Source organism: Eschrichtius robustus, chromosome 3 (assembly GCF_028021215.1).
Source record: "Eschrichtius robustus isolate mEscRob2 chromosome 3, mEscRob2.pri, whole genome shotgun sequence".
NCBI lineage: Eukaryota > Metazoa > Chordata > Mammalia > Artiodactyla > Eschrichtiidae > Eschrichtius > Eschrichtius robustus.
Window position 1 is genome coordinate 113,910,725 of NC_090826.1, and position 16,332 is coordinate 113,927,056.

The 16,332-nt window shown below is 51.8% G+C and overlaps 1 protein-coding gene across 1 annotated transcript in view; it reads right to left on the bottom strand.

Moving 5' to 3' along the window:
- Nucleotides 1–16,332, bottom strand: part of SMG5 (SMG5 nonsense mediated mRNA decay factor) — a 28,059-nt gene that overhangs the window by 2,512 nt on the left and 9,215 nt on the right. Inside the window, exons 7-19 of the mRNA XM_068541019.1 lie at nt 15,885–15,963; nt 12,450–12,575; nt 12,276–12,344; nt 11,605–11,813; nt 10,764–10,901; nt 10,000–10,599; nt 8,146–8,321; nt 6,895–6,970; nt 6,012–6,187; nt 4,838–4,996; nt 1,671–1,730; nt 1,109–1,268; nt 598–688 (exon numbers count right to left, since the gene is read on the bottom strand). Of these exons, the coding sequence (XP_068397120.1) occupies nt 598–688; nt 1,109–1,268; nt 1,671–1,730; nt 4,838–4,996; nt 6,012–6,187; nt 6,895–6,970; nt 8,146–8,321; nt 10,000–10,599; nt 10,764–10,901; nt 11,605–11,813; nt 12,276–12,344; nt 12,450–12,575; nt 15,885–15,963 (2,119 nt within the window). The remainder of the gene's footprint in view (nt 1–597; nt 689–1,108; nt 1,269–1,670; nt 1,731–4,837; nt 4,997–6,011; nt 6,188–6,894; nt 6,971–8,145; nt 8,322–9,999; nt 10,600–10,763; nt 10,902–11,604; nt 11,814–12,275; nt 12,345–12,449; nt 12,576–15,884; nt 15,964–16,332) is intronic.

Genomic DNA, 16,332 nt, shown 5'->3' on the forward strand with positions numbered 1-16,332 from the left:
TTTCAAGTCAGTGCTTCTGGAGACAAGGTCCAAACAAGCAGGCTTTGTGCAGCTTTCTGACCAGGCAAGGGCAGATCCAGAGGAGGGGTAGACCAGCCAGCAGAGAGCGGGGAGCTTTCTCCCTCTTCCCTACACCCAGTGTCTAGTCCTTTTCTGGCCCCAAAGGCCAGAAGGAAGGGCCTGTGCTGGGCTGAGCACCTATACACTGCCATCTGTCCCCCCAGCCCCATGGGAAGCCCCTGGGCAGCACCGATGAAGGCACTCCCACCCTGGTCAACCTGATCACCTAAAGCAGGAGAACCTCCTGCAAAGGAGTCCACAGCTTGGAGGTGGGGTGCTTGTTCCCCTCTCCCCGGTCACAGTGATCTCATGTTTGCCGCAGAGGTAGATGGACAGCAGGTCACTGTTCCCCAACAGGGCTCCTGGCTCCTCCAATCGCTGTCTATTTCAGCACCTAAGACCCTGACTTCTAATTATGTCTTCGGCCTCCCTCACCAGGCAGTGAGCCAACTGTGAGCAGGGACCACGTGTCTTACACGAGGAACACACTCATTTGTTGTCTGGGCTCAGCACAGGTCCAGCCAGGCCTGCACTCACCTGTTCCCTTTTTTAAACTCTGCCTCCAGGTATCGGATCCCATCCCGGGCCCCGGGGTGTTCCTTCTTCAGCAAATCCAGGCCATCGATCACTGGTGGGCAAGATGCGGGTGGGGGAATGACAAAACAGATGAGCTCAGGCTGTCGTGACATGGGGCTCTGCAGAAGCATCTGCACTCACTCCAGGACACACTGCAGGAAAAGGGACCGTAGCTCCTACAGGAATCCTGAAGTTCTTTCAAAGACTGACCTTCTGCCAACAACGTATTTGGCAACTTACCAACTGCTTTCACTTAGATTTTCTCATCTGTTTCTCCCAACCATCTTGCGAGTCAGGGTTTAACAGGGATTGTCATGCCCACTTCGCAGATGAAATGACTGAAGTTCAGAGAGGTGGCAGGACTTGACCAAGGCCACTGTGTGTAAACTGGGCCCCAAGTAAGGGTCTCTCAATCCCAAGCCAGATTCTCTTTTAGCCACACTCTCTGCCTCCACCTCTCCAATATACTTACCTGTCCTTGGGATGATGACAATGAAGCGGCCACTGGTGGCCAGCTGGCGGATGACAGGGAGGTGGTGGCAAAGGGCTTGGGTGTCGGGGACGAGGTAGGGAGACATTGCTGACTGGGCCTTGGGCTGCTGCAGGCTCCCTTCCAGCTGAGAGACCTCGAGCTGTTGAGAGAAGGCAGAGTGGGTGGAGCTGCGTGCAGCCTGGGCAGGGGAAGAATGGTACCCAAGGTGGCTCTTATGGGGCTCCTCCTGCTGCCAGTGGGAACAAGGGACCCCTTCGACGAATGGCCTCATAGGAACAGTAGACAGAAACAAGGGTTAAAGGAAAGAGGAAGAGAAAGAGAAGGAAAAGAGACAGAAGTGAAGGCAGAAGGGAGCACGAAAGCTCAGTGACAAGTCAGCAGTTGGAAGGCAGTCTAGGAGGCTGCGAGGGTAGCCAGCGCAAGGTGGAGAGCCACAGCGGGCAGAACAAGGGCTGAAGCTGGAGGGCTGAGGATGTGCCAGGGGGGCTTCAGGCAATAACCAGATCAAGAGCAGAAGGAGCGCGGGGCCCCAACTTCTTACCTGAAGTCGTAGCTGGGCCATGTCTCTCATTAGCCTGTTCCGCCGAGCTTCCTCCTGTGCCTACAAGGGGAGAATACCAGGTGCTAAGCTTGGGACAAGAAGCTGGGGGAATATTCCTTTCTCCAGTGATCAAGAAGACCAAAAGGGATTCCTGGGGTCTGAAATAGGTATGGTCTCATATAAAGTCAGCTCTCTATCACTCCTGCTAAGTGAGGGGAAGGGAGGCGTGGGAGAAAAAATATCCCTCCTGTGTCATCTGAACACGTTCCATCAGCAGCCCACAGAAGCTCACGCCTCCCGGGGAAAGAGGGAGGGGATGGCACCTGTCTGTGTCTCAGGGTTCCGCCTCTGCTCCTCTCAATCTGTCCTCCCTCCCAGGGGATACCATCCATGCGCCCCTTCGCTTTCTATCATCACCCACTTGCCAACTTCTTCCAAAATCTGCAGCTTCAGCCCAGACCTGACCACTCCTGAGTTCCAGACGTACATACCCAAATGCCTACTTGACAGCCCAACCTGCTTCTCAGAACCTGCTTCTCATCCTCTAGTGTTCCCCAGCTTGCTAAGTAAACCACCATCTGCCAAGTCAGAAAGCTAGCTGGCTTTGACTTTTCCCTCTCTTTCCGCCCCAGAAGTTATCAGCCTCCCAGTCCTGTCAACTGTACCTCCTAAAAAATCATTCACATCCCTCTGCATCCCTCCATCTTCAACGTGCAACCCTGGTCTAAGCCAGTACCTCCCACCTTGACTATTATAACCACCTTCTTTTTGGTCTCTGCCTCCAGCCCAATTCATTTTCTCTGCCTACAACCAAGGCAATCTTTCAAAAACCATCTGCTGTCCACCATGGCCCTGACTAAAAGTCCTGTGATGGTTTTTCTTTGTCTTCTAGATCAAGTCCAAATTCCTTAGTATGGTCTAAAGATGGAGACTTATTCTAAAAGACATGGGGAGCCACTGAAGGCTCTTTGACGAGCAAACTGGCATCATCAGAGTGATGCTTTAAAATATTAATCTGGAATGTATAATCTCATCCTTATCATAAGACACCAGACAAAGCCAAGTGAGGAACATTCTACAAAACAACTGAACAATACTCCTTAGAACTGGCAAGATTATAAAAGACAAGGAAAGGGACTTCCCTGGTGACGCGGTGGTTAAGACTCTGGGCTCCCAATGCAGGGGGCCTGGGTTCGATCCCTGGTTAGGGAACTAGATCCCACACACATGCCACAACTAAGGAGCTCGCCTGACTCAACTAAGACCCGGCGCAACCAAATAAATAAATAAATATTAAAAAAAAAAAAAAAAAGACATGGAAAGACTGAGGAGACATTAAAACAATCAAATGTAACGTGGGATTCTGAAAAAGAAAATAGACATTTACAGGAAAACTAGTGAAATCTGAATAAAGTCTATAGTTAACACGATTGTACCAATCCTAACTTCTTAGTTTTGATTATACTATGGTTATGAAGTGTCCACCTCTTACCCGCCTGCGGAGTGTCCCCTTCGAGAAACTCTGGTAGAGAAAGCAAAGAAGGGAGGCAGAAGACCAGACCCATTGGGAAAGAGGGGTCCCTAAACCAGGCAGACACTAGAGCCCAGAGAGTAGGAGCAGCGCCCCGCCTGGCTTGCAGAGAAGCTAAGCTCCCACAGCAGCTTAGAACAAGGACAAGAGCCTGGTCTTTCCAATTCCAGAGCCCTGGCTCTGCCACCGATACCTCTTCCTTTGTCATTCTGTGCTTCCTCGTCTATAAAATGAGGCTGCAAGCACCCACCTCACAGGGCTGTTACAGGGTTAAATGAGATGTCACATGCAAAGCAGCTTTGCACATGGAAAACTCTCGATAAATGATGGGAGACAGCAATATGACAAGGACCACGCTGCTGCCGCCAGGGGATAAACCCCTTGGGGTGGAAACGTGACTCAGGCAGAGCAGGAGGCAGTCCCAGCAGGCAGTGTGGCCTGGGTCCACTGTGGCCTGTGGTGTCTAGCACCACACCAGAGGGGCTTTCAAGTATTCCGTGCCCCCAGGAGGAGTCTTTGGGAGCTTTAGGCCAGAGGAAATGCCTGCAAACACTCTAACATTTTTTGAAGCTGTGTGACTTTCCCATAATTATTTTTGTAACCCCCTGTGTTTTCCCCTACGCAACAGCAATGAAAGTCTTAACACAAAAGGTTAGTTTTTAACAAAACGTGCTTGCTTTTAAGGCAGCAAGGAGGGGGGTTTCTGGGGAGACTGTGCCCCTTCCCATCCACAGGAAGGGGGTGCTCAGAGGTCGGGGAGCCTGGGGCTGGGGAAAGGAAGAACATGGGGGAGGAGACTGGCTTGAGATGAAGAAGAACCCCTGGGCTTGCCAAGACACGTGGGCCGTGCTTCCCGCGCCAGACACCACCCCCCCACATGTACTGGTGCCACTTAGCTTGGGGAGGACAACACGCCCAGGGTTGTGCAGGCCCCACTAAAGAACCCACAGTGTTGCTCACAAAGTATTAGCCTCACAAGAGAAAGGCCTGTCTTGTTTGCTGCTGTAACCCTCATGCCTAGGATACTGACGGGTCTGGCACAAAGCAGATTCTCATTAAATATCTGTGGAGTGAATGACTGACTGGAGAAGAGGTAACACAGGCCACCTCCTACTCTTTGGGGCTTCTGTGGGATGGGAGGGTTCCTGCATGGTGTCTGATGCCAGGATCCCTCCATTCCTCAGTCTTCATCCCTCGAAAAGGGAAGGGAAAGGAGCATTTTGCTGAGCGCACATACTCCACAGCACACACTCCATAACGCAAAGTGCAAAGTGCCTGCCATTCACTATCATCCCACAGTCACAGCAACCCCATAAAGCTGATTCAACTATTCCTGTGTAACCGATGAGGAAACAGAATTAGCAAGGTTAAGTGACTTACTCAATTCAGACTAGGAGGTGACAGAGATGGCCCTATATCCCCAGTCAGTCTACATACAGGCCCGGTGCCAGGCTGCCCCTGCTCAAGGCAACTCTCACTCCCTATCAGCCCTCAGTTCCCTCCCCAGGCTCAGTCTCCCCGGCCCCAATGCCCAGGTTCTTCAGTCGAGGGCCACCAGTGTGTCTGAGCCTCTGACCCTGGGTTTCTCGGTGAGCCCATGGGAGCGGAGCAGACAGGGAGGGGAGGCCTGACTCACCATGCGGAACTGGGCCTGGGCCTGCTGCAGTAGGCTCTCCTGCTCAGACTGGGTGATGCTGACGAAGATGCCAACCTCTGGGTTGAACTGCAGGATGCTGCCTTGCAGGCGGGCAACGAAGTGGCCAAAGCTGCGGATGCAGCAGATGCGCACGACCGTCTGTGAGGAGACATGGGAGGCGGCCCGGCTGAGCAGGGCCCTCCAGGCCCGCTGGCCCCCGGCTCCTCCCCTCCGCCGTCCCTGCCAGCCCAGCCAACTCAGCAACATGGGCTCCCTCGTAAGGCCTGTGGTCTGTGGGGTGGAAAAGAGGAGTGCCGAGGCCCAGGGCCTCTAGTAGGAGTGAGCAAGTAGGAAAAGGAGTGAGCAGGTAGGGCGAGGAAACTCCCAGAAGGACAAGAGAAGCAGGACTCAGGGCTGAGAAGAAAGAGACAAGGACACGGGCTGGGAGTGACAAGACCTGGGTTCTTATGCCATCTTTCTCTGGGTCTCAGATCCTAACGTGTAAAATGAAAGGACAAACTAGATCACCATTTCCAACTTATGTTTTTGGTCAGCAAAACCCTTCTTTCCCCATCAAACAAAAATCTTATCTAGAATGCTAAAATATAAAACAGACTATCAAGCCAAGGTGGAGAAGGAGGAACCAACGCGGGGGTGGGGGTGGGGGTGTGTGTGTTTGTGTTGGGGACGGGGGCTGGGACGCCTGTCCTCTTGGCTTCCCTTTGCTGCCCCCAAGACGGCCCATGTGGTGACACAGATTCAAGGGTGAAAGTCACTGGTGAAAGCACATTCCCTTCCAGCTCCAACTTTCTGACTGTTTGCTGGTCAGCTTAGAGGAGGCTGGGCTCAGAAGAGAAAAGAGACCAATAGAGATTTCAAAGCCCTAATAATTTACTTGTTTTGTCCTCTCCAAAAGGGGGAGAAAGGGGAAGGAGGCTTGTTCTACAAAGGGAGACACTACCAACAGCAGACCTGTGGAAGGACATCCTGCCAAGAAGGAAAGGAAGTCCAAATGGTTCACCGAGTGAAAAAGGACTCACAGCTGCAGCCCCAGGGACATGCTCCCTGTCCGGATGGAAGGGGTGCCTGCCCGCCCCCTCCAGCCCTGAGCCCCTGCTTTGCTACTGAGTCTGATGAACAACAGAGCTTGTGGCGTGAGAAATGATATCCTCACCTCTTCTGAGGTGCTGAGCAAGAGCCGATCCGTTTCAAAGTTAAAGCGTCTGTGGGCAGCCCGGAGGGGAGGCAGGTTGCGAAGTGCCATGTCCTCTGGGAGCAGCAAGCTAGACGGGAGGTCAGGCAGTTCACAACCTTCAAGAAGATCCTGGACCTCAGGACACAGGACCAGGCCTGGGGAGAAAGAGGACACATGAGACCACCCGCCCTGTGGGAGCCCCCAGTCAGAGGGACACAGTCCTTCCTCAGAGGCTGGGAGGCAGGACATACTCCTCGGACACAAGGTGGGGAGCGGTGGGGGGAGGAAAGGGGAGATGGGTGCACAGGGCCGTCAGGCAGAGCTTTAGGAGACCAGAGCTGGGAGGGTTAGAGGACCGCTCAGACTGGGACGGCCCCCTGACAGAGGCACAATCACACTAGGATGGATGTGAGAGGAGGAGCTCTGGAAGAAGGAACGGATTGCCCTTGGGTGAGTCCAGAGGTAGGAGAAGGTGGTTTCCAGCTGGAAGGTGGCAGGAGGGGATGAACCAGGCAGATGGGCTCTGAAGGTCAAGGTCAATTCTCAATGAGGAAGGCATCGGTGCCACACCAGTGACTGGGGCTGGCTCACAGGCTCCCCTCACTCTGCTCTTGCCACTCCACTGCCTTCCCCAGGGAGCACCCTCCCTGGTGGACCAGGCCACCTGCCCACAGTGGGGCAGTGTTGGGGCAGGAAACCAGAGAGGCCCAGACCACAATGACTGCTGTGTGTTAGGGAGGCTAGGCAGTGAATCCCATTAACCTCCTTACCCTAAGGGCCAGGTTACCAGGAAGGGGGAGGCGGGCTTTGTGGGGCCAGTGAGGGAGAGAGAGAGGGAGGACAGTGCCAGGGACTCACTCACCAGACTCTTGGAGTTCGCCAGCAGCTGGCAACAGATTAAGCAACACAGACAGGCGGTTCCACAGACTTTGAGAGCTCTTGAGGGAGAGAGAGAAGAGGAAGGCTTCAGCTGGGGCAGTGCTGGAGGCTGGCAGTGAACAAGAAAAGCACTATATCTGGGGGGTCTGGGGCTATGGTCACAGGCCTAGAAGCGTTTGGGAGAAAAATTAACAAAAGAGGCCAAGGGGGGGCTCACGGAGGACTTGGAAAACAGGCAGGAATGAAGAAGGGGACCATGAAGCCTCACTGAACTTCATCAACCGCTGAAGGCTTCATGAAAAGGGAAGGCGTGAAACCACAGGAGAAACCCTCTGGATCTTGGTAGTGGAAAAAGCTAGAGCGTTGGAGGAAGCTTCTCCCTGTCTAGCACGAACTTTTCCTTTCAGCCCTCCACGTGCCCACACTGGGCCGCCTCTCTGGGGATGTGACCTGCACCCCCATCTTCACCACACCGCCCTCGATGACTAACAATGACTAACTAGCTGTCATCAGGCACAAGCACATGCCCAAGGTTGTGCCTGGCCCTGACCTAAACTCCCTCATCTCGGGAAGAGGGCGACCTGCAGGGAAAAGGGTCTTCCACAGCAGGCAGGTGTGCTACTGGAATAAAGCAACACTGAAGAAAAGCCTCAGGGCACCGGAGGCTCAAGATTAAGACTCTGAACCTGAGAAAGGAAGGAAAAGGTCACAATCACAGCAACCAGTCTCCATGGCAGCCCGCCTCTGACACCACTCGCTCCAGCTACAGGACTCTCTTTAAGCCGTTTCCCTGCTCACAACACCTGCACCTTGTCTGAACATCCTGTCACTTCCCAGTCTCATCTCTCTTGTCACTACTCAGTGCTCTCTCCTTTCCCTGGACTCCGGTGTTCACCTATCCAGGTTAGCCCTTGAACACACACTGTCATAGACATTACTCATAATGGCAGGCATTATGCCTGGCGCTGGGGACACAAAGCAGAATAAGCAGTGCTCTCATTTTCCCAGTCCACAAAATTTGTATCCCAGCCCAGGCCACAGGCTCTGTGAGGGCAAAGGTCATGCCTAATCCTTGGCCCGTAAAAAGCATACGGAGCCAGCACAGAGCAGGTGCCTGACAATAACTTTTGTCTTGACCAGCCCACCTGAGGGGATTCCCACACCCCATCCTGGCTGGCGCCCTCCCCTAACACCTTGGGACCTGACTGAGAGCAGTGGGAGTGGAGTGACACACCTGCGCACACACAATGATGAGGTCAGGGTTAGTCCGTAGCCAGTCCAGGAAGACTTTCACAGCAGGAAGCAGGCCTTCGGCCATCAGGACTTGCAGCTTCTCCTGGATGCTGCGCTCATTCCGACAGGAGCGCCCACTAGACTCACTTCCCTCCGACTCAGAGCCCTCTTCAGAGGCTGGGGGTGGGTGACAGAGAACCAGGATGAGCGACTAGTAGGCACATGGCAACAGGCTTCGGCTCCGTGGGGGGAGCATGCCCCGACCTGCTTGGACTCTTCTGAAGAATTCTGATGTGAGAAGAGAGGAATCAGGCCCCTGCCTAACTTTTCTAGGCCCACTAACTGGTTGCTTTTAAGCCAAGAACCTGGTGCCTTTTAAAATACGAGCTAAGGGGCTTCCCTGGTGGCGCAGTGGTTAAGAATCCGCCTGCCAATGCAGGGGACACGGATTCGAGCCCTGGTCCGGGAAGATCCCACATGCCGCGGAGCAACTAAGCCCGTGCGCCACAACTACTGAGCCTGCACTCTAGAGCCCACGTGCCCCAACTACTGAAGCCCGCGTGCCCCAGAGCCCGTGCTCTGCAGCAAGAGAAGCCACCGCAATGAGAAGCCCATGCACTACAACGAAAGAGTAGCCCCTGCTCACCGCAACTAGAGAAAGCCCGTGCACAGCAACGAAGACCCAACGCAGCCAAAAATAAATAAATAAAATAAATAAATTAAAAACAAAACAAACGAGCTAATTTGTGAGGTCTACAGCTACTCACTCAACTGATATTTATGATGTGCCTATACTGTGCAAAAGGCAGGGCAGACAGAAGTGAGCTACAGGTGGGGAGAAAAGGGGTACAGAATTAAAAGAACTACTTCCAACTCCTAGCTCTTCAAGTCTGCAGGTTAGAACACTTAAGTAGTTCACACTCCAACTCTGAGCAACAGCTTCCTCATTTCTTTTGTTCATTCTAAGTCCCAACCATGTGCCAAGCACTGTGTTAGGTAATGAAGATACAGCGACAGACAAAACATGGACTGCCCTGCCCTCAAGAGGCTCGTGGTATTGCAGGGGACGGACAGCCAAGTCAACGGACAATGTCACTTGAGTGGGAAAAGGCTGGAAGTTGCCGAGGTGCAGAGTCTACAGGAGCTCACGAGAAGCCTACCCTTGGAGGAATCCCAGACCAAGTGACTTTTAAGCTAAAATCTAGAGTGAGAATTAGCCAAGCAATAGGCTCGGGGCAAGGGAGGAAAAGTACGTTCCAGACCAAAGGAGCACTGTGCACAGAAGCTTGGAGGTAAAGAAGAGAATGTAGAATACGGATGATAACTCTTCCACCACAAGGCTGCTGTGAAAATTAGATAAGACCCCCCAGAAAATCCAACTTAGTGCTTGGCATAGAGTAGATGCCGCGAATGTTCACTGCTGCTGCTGACCAGGTGCGCCCTTTGCACCTCAGGGGAAGACCCTCAGGAGAAAAGTCTCATTCTAATCCACCTGCCCTGGTGGGTGCTGGTTTTTCTAGCTTCCAGGAGCCCTGGTAGGACCTGGGATGGCACGGGAGGGAGTTACAGCTGCAGTGCTGTGTGGGGAGAAAAGCCCCAAACCCACGGAGCAAGGTGGGAGTGGGAGGAGAATAAGACCACGAAATCAGCTGGGAGCTGAGAATAAGGAAGTGAGCAGCAGAGGGGATCCCCAGGGAAAAAACTCCAGGCCACACTACAGGCAGAAGCCAAAAGCAAGGCAGTGAGGGTGGGGACGTGAGGTACTCAAACAGAGAAAAAAGTGGCCCCTCTCAGATGAATGCCGATGGTATGGAGGTGAGGGCCAGAGCAAGATGATGAAGAGAGGCCCAAGTACCTGGCTCTGAGGGCTTGTCCACATCCCCGTTGACACAGGGCCTGCGGCTGGCCAAGGTGGGAGCCTCGGTGGTGGGCTGGAGGAGCAGGTTGCTGAAGGTGGGGGCCAGTCGGAAGCAGCGTTTAGTCTGGAACATCTGGGTGGACATGGCTTGTAGATTGCTGGCAATGCTGGCCTCACTGGTGCCCAGTGGGCCGTTGAGGGATTCAGGAGCCTCTGACCTGGCCCGAGGTGGCTCCAGGGCTGGGGACCGTGTCCCTTCCTCGTCCTCCATATCTTCCAGGTCTGATCGGGACTCTTGGCTGTTCATTTCTGAATCTGTCTCGGCATCAAAGGCCGTTCCCCCACCTTCAAGGCTCTTGTCGGAGCCACTGTCTGAGCCCTCACTGGCCCGGGCTGAGTCATGGCTCGAGTCTGAGTCAAAGCCTTCACTCAGGTCACTGTCATCACCAGCTTTGGGTGGGTGGCGCCGGCGGCGGAGGCAGGAGAGGCGGGAGAACTTCCGGCTCTTTCTGACCTCGCCATCTTGAGATGCTGCAGGAGGAGGCTCAGGACCCGGCTCCTCCTCCTTCTCCAAGGGTTCCTTGGACTCTGGTTCATCTGTGGAAAGAGGATGGTCAGGTGGGGCCTAGGGACAAACCGGAACGAGGACACTGGCAGGTGCTCTTTGACAGCACCTCCCCTGCCACACCTGTGTTCCCCTCCCACGATCCCCACGCCCCATGCTAACCTTTCCACAGTCACAACCTCCCCCGTGCCTGCACCTGTGCCATCACTCTGGAATGCCGGGACAGGATTCTCGCCCTCTTCCAGCTCAGCTTGCAGCCGTATGTTGACATGATTGACAAGGTGGGAGAAGAGGGCCAGGGTGAAGGCAATGGCTGCACTGTACTGCTTGGATCCTAAAACCAGGAAAGCCAGCATTAGGGGCCCAGGGCCCTGAAGAGGAGTAGGCTCCATTAATTCCAACCTCATCTCACCTGTTCTCAACCCTTCCAAGGATCCAACTACCTCTGAAAACTTCCTCTAAGGTAAAAAAAGACTTCTCAGGTCTCTTCACTCTCATCCTGTAATGTGGAATGTGCCAGCTCATCCTGCTTCCTCATGTAAGCTCATGGATGCTCTTGTCCCATCTCATCCTCCCTGGCTTTGATGCCTTCACGCAAGCGTCTCCCCATATGCCCCGAGCATCTTCGCACCCAGCCCTGCCTCTCCCTCCCTTCCATCCAACTTTGCTCTACACACACCTCCGGCAGAAAGGTTTCCAGAACTGCCTAACTGCCCCCACCCCCAGCAAGTCTGAATTCCATCTGGATCATCAGCTAAGCATCTCAACCACTGTGTCTGCCTGGGTCCTGGCCAAGGGTACGTGTGTTTGTGGGTGCAGGAGGGCGGAGGGGGTGGGAATACGCTGTTGCCTTTGTTCATTCACTAGGAGCTTCTTTAGGGCAGGGTTCCTTGCCCCTCTCTCCCACAGCCAGGCAGCGACACAGGTAGTGAAGCGACTGCTTGTGGAAGCAAGTTTATGGATAAGGAGCTGCAGAAAAGGGTAGTGAGGATCCCAGAAGCCAGTCGGGGAGAAATGAGGGACAGAGGGAGAGTTACCTGCTCTCTTCAAGCTGTGCACACCCATAAGGCAGATGATGACCATCTGAAAGATGAGAAGGTCCGGGAGGAAAGCATATCCACTCTCATACTCCTCCTCATCCTCACTGGCCAGGCTGAGGTTGGGTGAGGAGGGCAGGTAGAAGAGACAGAGGTTGAAGTCCTCCAGGACTGACTGGCAAAGTGATGTCAGCTCTGAGTCCACAGAGCTATGGAAGGGCAGGATAACAGGGGAGGTCAGTGATGGGGGCTGGGGCAGGCAAAAAGAGTTGGGAATACAGGATTCAGAGAAAAGACCACAGGATCCTTAGGGGAGACTTCAGAAAGAGGAGCAGGGGGAATCAGCGCTGGCTGGTCTCCAAAGCAAACAGAATAACACGGGAAGGGCAGACACGCAGTGGAAGGGATGTGGGCAGGCTTCCCATTCGGCCATTCCTTCAACATCTAGTAAGCACCCACTGTGCCAGCGGGTAAGCCACCCAGAGAATGGGCACAGAACCTAGGGTGAGACAGTGAGGGATGCCAAGAAAGGACTAACCAGCTAAAGAATTTCCAATCAAAAGGCAGAATTCACCAGCCCACTCCCTCCTCTTCAAGTCCCCTGCCATAAAGAAGCCATCGTGGATGGGGCTCACAGGACACAGTTCTTGCTCACACTCTCTTCCACTCACCTGCTTTTGGGCTGCAGGAGGCTTTGCAGATACATAAAGTTCACCAGCAACCTCTTAATGTCTTTACATCTGAAATGAGAGGAGCCCAAGGTAAATGGTGAACAGCTCCAGAGTCCCTACGGTCCTACTGCACCAACTGCAGAAAGACCCCCTCTTCCCACAGGCCCCACTCACCGCTTCTTGCTGGGAGAGAGCTTCCGAGTCTCGCACTTCTTCAGCTGGTGGTACATTTTGGCTGCCTTGTCATACAGCCGCTTGAGGTTCCCATAGGCCCCCTCAAAGGAGACTTCTGACTGGATGCTGAAGGAGACAGAGGTGAGCTACTGAGTCTTGGCAGAGGCAGAGGTGGAGAGGGGAAATGTCAGTCTTCCAGGGATTTAGGGAGCACTGTTTCTAGTCAATACAGGCTGCCCCCAGCCTCCCCTTCCATGTATGTACTCAGGGTGAAAGCTATCTTTCCTAATAAAATACACACACACAACTTCCAGATTAATCAGAGTAATGATGACGTCTGCATCTCCTCTGTATCTAGAAATGGGACAATTAATCCCACTCAATGTTACAAACTTAACTTAGTTACCATCCCTGAAATACACTATCCTTCATCTTTCTTAAAGCACACAGCACTTAATAGGTAGCATTTAACAAGCATTTACTATGTGCAAGGATATTTACATACACTACTTCAGTTAATCCTCACGACATTCATTCAAACGCACATATGTACTGAGCACCCCACTCTGTGTCAGGCACTGTACCCTACTATTGTGCACATTTACAGATGAGGAAATAAAGTCTGAGAGATCAAGTATAATGCAAAGGTCACATAGCGGACTTCCCTGGTGGCGCAGTGGTTAAGAATCCGCCTGCCAATGCAGGGTACATGGGTTCGAGCCCTGGTCTGGGAAGATCCCACATGCCGCGGAGCAACTAAGCCCGTGCGCTACAACTACTGAGTCTGCGCTCTAGAGCCCACAAGCCACAACTACTGAGCCCGTGTGCCACAACTACTGAAGCCCGGGTGCCTAGAGCCCGTGCTCCCCAACAAGAGAAGCCACCGCAATGAGAAGCCCGTGCACTGCAACAAAGAGTAGCCCCCGCTCACCGCAACTAGAGAAAAGCCCACACGAGGCAACGAAGACCCAACGCGGCAATCGATCAATCAATAAAACAATGGTCACATAGCTAAAACATAGTAGAGCTGAGTCTCCAACCCAAGTCTGTCTTACCACAAAGCCTATGAACTTAACAGCATGCTATACTTTTTAAAAAATGTCTTGTTTTTTGAAACGTCTTTTAATTACAAAAAGCAGTGATAGAAGAAATACACGTCAGTGGTGAATACAGCTACAAATTCTTTGATACTCCTTCCACTGAGAAGTGGGTTCTGTGTCACCTCCCCTGAAATCTTGGCAGGGGGTGAGGGTGGGAGACAACGACTATGCAACTGCTTTGACCAAGAGAATGCTGTAGGAGTGACTCCACCAGTTGCCAGGCCCAGGCCTTAAGAGACTGGCAGACCCTACTTCCAAGTTTCTTGGGTCATCATTTGCTGTTGGAGCCCTGAGCCACTATGTAAGAAGTCCATCTACCCTGAGGAAGATACCACATGGAGAGGCCCTGAGACTATATGGAGAGGGAGAAGGGTCCAGATGAACCAACCCTCCAGACATATCAGACCCCCAAATCAGCCGAATACCACTGACTGACCCTAGACAACGCCACCAGGAGGAGAACTGCCAAACTGAGCCCTAGCCAAATGCCTAACCCACAAACCATGAAATATACTTGTTTACGCATAGTAGAGGAGGACCTTATTTGGCACCTCCCAAACCTGGATGTGCTTGGCTCTCTTTGAAAGTGATTCACCCTAAATCATGATTATGAATGTGATGAGGGATCCAGGACAAGTAAGGGAGGCATTCCCTGGAAGGCACACAAGGAATGGGAAAGATGCAATGGGAGGTTATAAACCTGGTAATCATATTCAAGAATGAATACACAAATAACAAAGGGTGGACAGGGTGTGGAGAAAAGGGAACCCTCCTACACTATTGGTGGGAATGTAAATTGGTGCAGCCGCTATGGAAAACAGTATGGAGGTTCCTCAAAAAACTAAAAATAGAGTTGCCATATGATCCAGCAATCCCACTCCTAGGCATATATCCAGACAAAACTATAATTCAAAAAGATACATGCACCCCTATGTTCATAGCAGCACTATTTTTAATAGCTAAGACATGGAAACAACCTAAATGTCCATTTACAGATGAATGGATAAAGATGTGATACATATATATACACAATGGAATATTACTCAGCCATAAAAAAGAATGAAATAGTGTCGTCTGCAGCAACATGGATGGAACTAGAGATTATCATACTAAGTGAAGTAAGTCAGAGAAAGACAAATACCATATGACATCACCTATATGTGGAATCCAAAATATGACACAAATGAGCTTATCTACGAAACAGGAACAGTCTCACAGACATAGAAAACAGACTTGTGGTTGCCAAGGGGGAAGTGGGGGTGGAGGAGGGATGGAGTGGGAGTTTGGGGTTAGCAGATGCAACCTATTATATACATATAGAATGGATAAACAACAAGGTCCTACTGTATAGCACAGGGAACTATATTCAGTATCCTGTGATAAACCATAATGGAAAAGAATATAAAGGAGAATGTATATATACGTATAACTGAATCACTTGGCTGCACAGCAGAAATTAACACAACATTGTAAATCAACTATATTTCAATTAAAAAAAAAATGAATACAGGTGATGGGAGGCCAGTCTGTAGTGATCTACTAAAGGAACAGGGCAAATATTTGTTGATACAGGAAACAGGTTTCCTCGACCAGGAAGGCAGAATTAGGTTATTTTACTTTACACCTTAGTAGCTGACCATTTAAGCTATGAAGACCACCCTTATTCCCTTTAGGCTTTGAAGCCCAATTCACTATGTAACTTCTTCTGAGACAGATTTGGCTTCTCAAGTAGACTTTGGCCCTGATTAGGTGGCAACAGTGAGTTTCCTGGCAGTTTATGTCTCACTAAAACTTAACCAATGGCATTCTCATTTACCTATCAGTCTCATGTGCGTTTGGTTATGGTGACTTAGTAACCTAAGCCTAATCAACCTTGGGTGCCCTGAAAAAATTGTTTTTTCACTCTAAGAGCTAAGTGTGAGATCCAGGGAAGCAGTGATACACCCTGTTAAACTTGTCCCCCCCATGCTGTCATCTCTGTCACCTCAAGACACTGAAGCCCTACAGTTCTGAAGTTCTTGTCAGAGGCTACTTTGGTACCATTTTATCAACTATACCAAATTTATTTCCTTCTTCAGAAAGGCAGCAATCCTGTTATTTTTCATGATAGCAGACAGCTACTTCAGCTGCCCAAGTATCTACAAGTCCAGGTGGCTGTGTGAAAAGCACCACGGCTGCGTCAGGATGCCCCTGAGAGAAGGGACCCCCTCAATCTTAGCATTCTCCTATCTATCTCACCCAGGAGCTAGAAAAGGGAGAAAGGGAAGAGAGAAAACAAGGCAGGAATTGTGCAGACATGAAAGTAGGGCTGGGGAAAGAGCTGGCAAATACTCACCAGCGCAGGTAGCAATACATGGCTTCCACATTATAGTACTTGCTGCCGGCAAGGGTGCCCAGCTGGTTGAAGGGCATTCCTGGAGAGAAAGAGAAGTCACACAGTCTGTAGCCATAATACTCACCGAAAGCTGCAAGGCCCAACCCACGTTAAGCATCAGAGAACTCATGGGGAGAACAGTGGGTCCGCAGGCGACACTGGCGTCCCAGGTGATCAGCAGCTTAATCTTGCTCCTCCAGGGCGTTATCTATTCTAGACTCACTTCCTATCAGTCTAAGCCCACCTGGACCGCCAGCGGTTTCAGCACTGATGGGTGCCATTCCTTCAGCAGCAGCTGTGCCTCTTCCAATGCTGACTGAACTCCATGGAGCCCTCTCCTCTATCCCAGCTCAGTCTCTCACCTCTGAGTTCTCCTTCCTACACGCTAACCCCCATCTTTCCCTGTAAT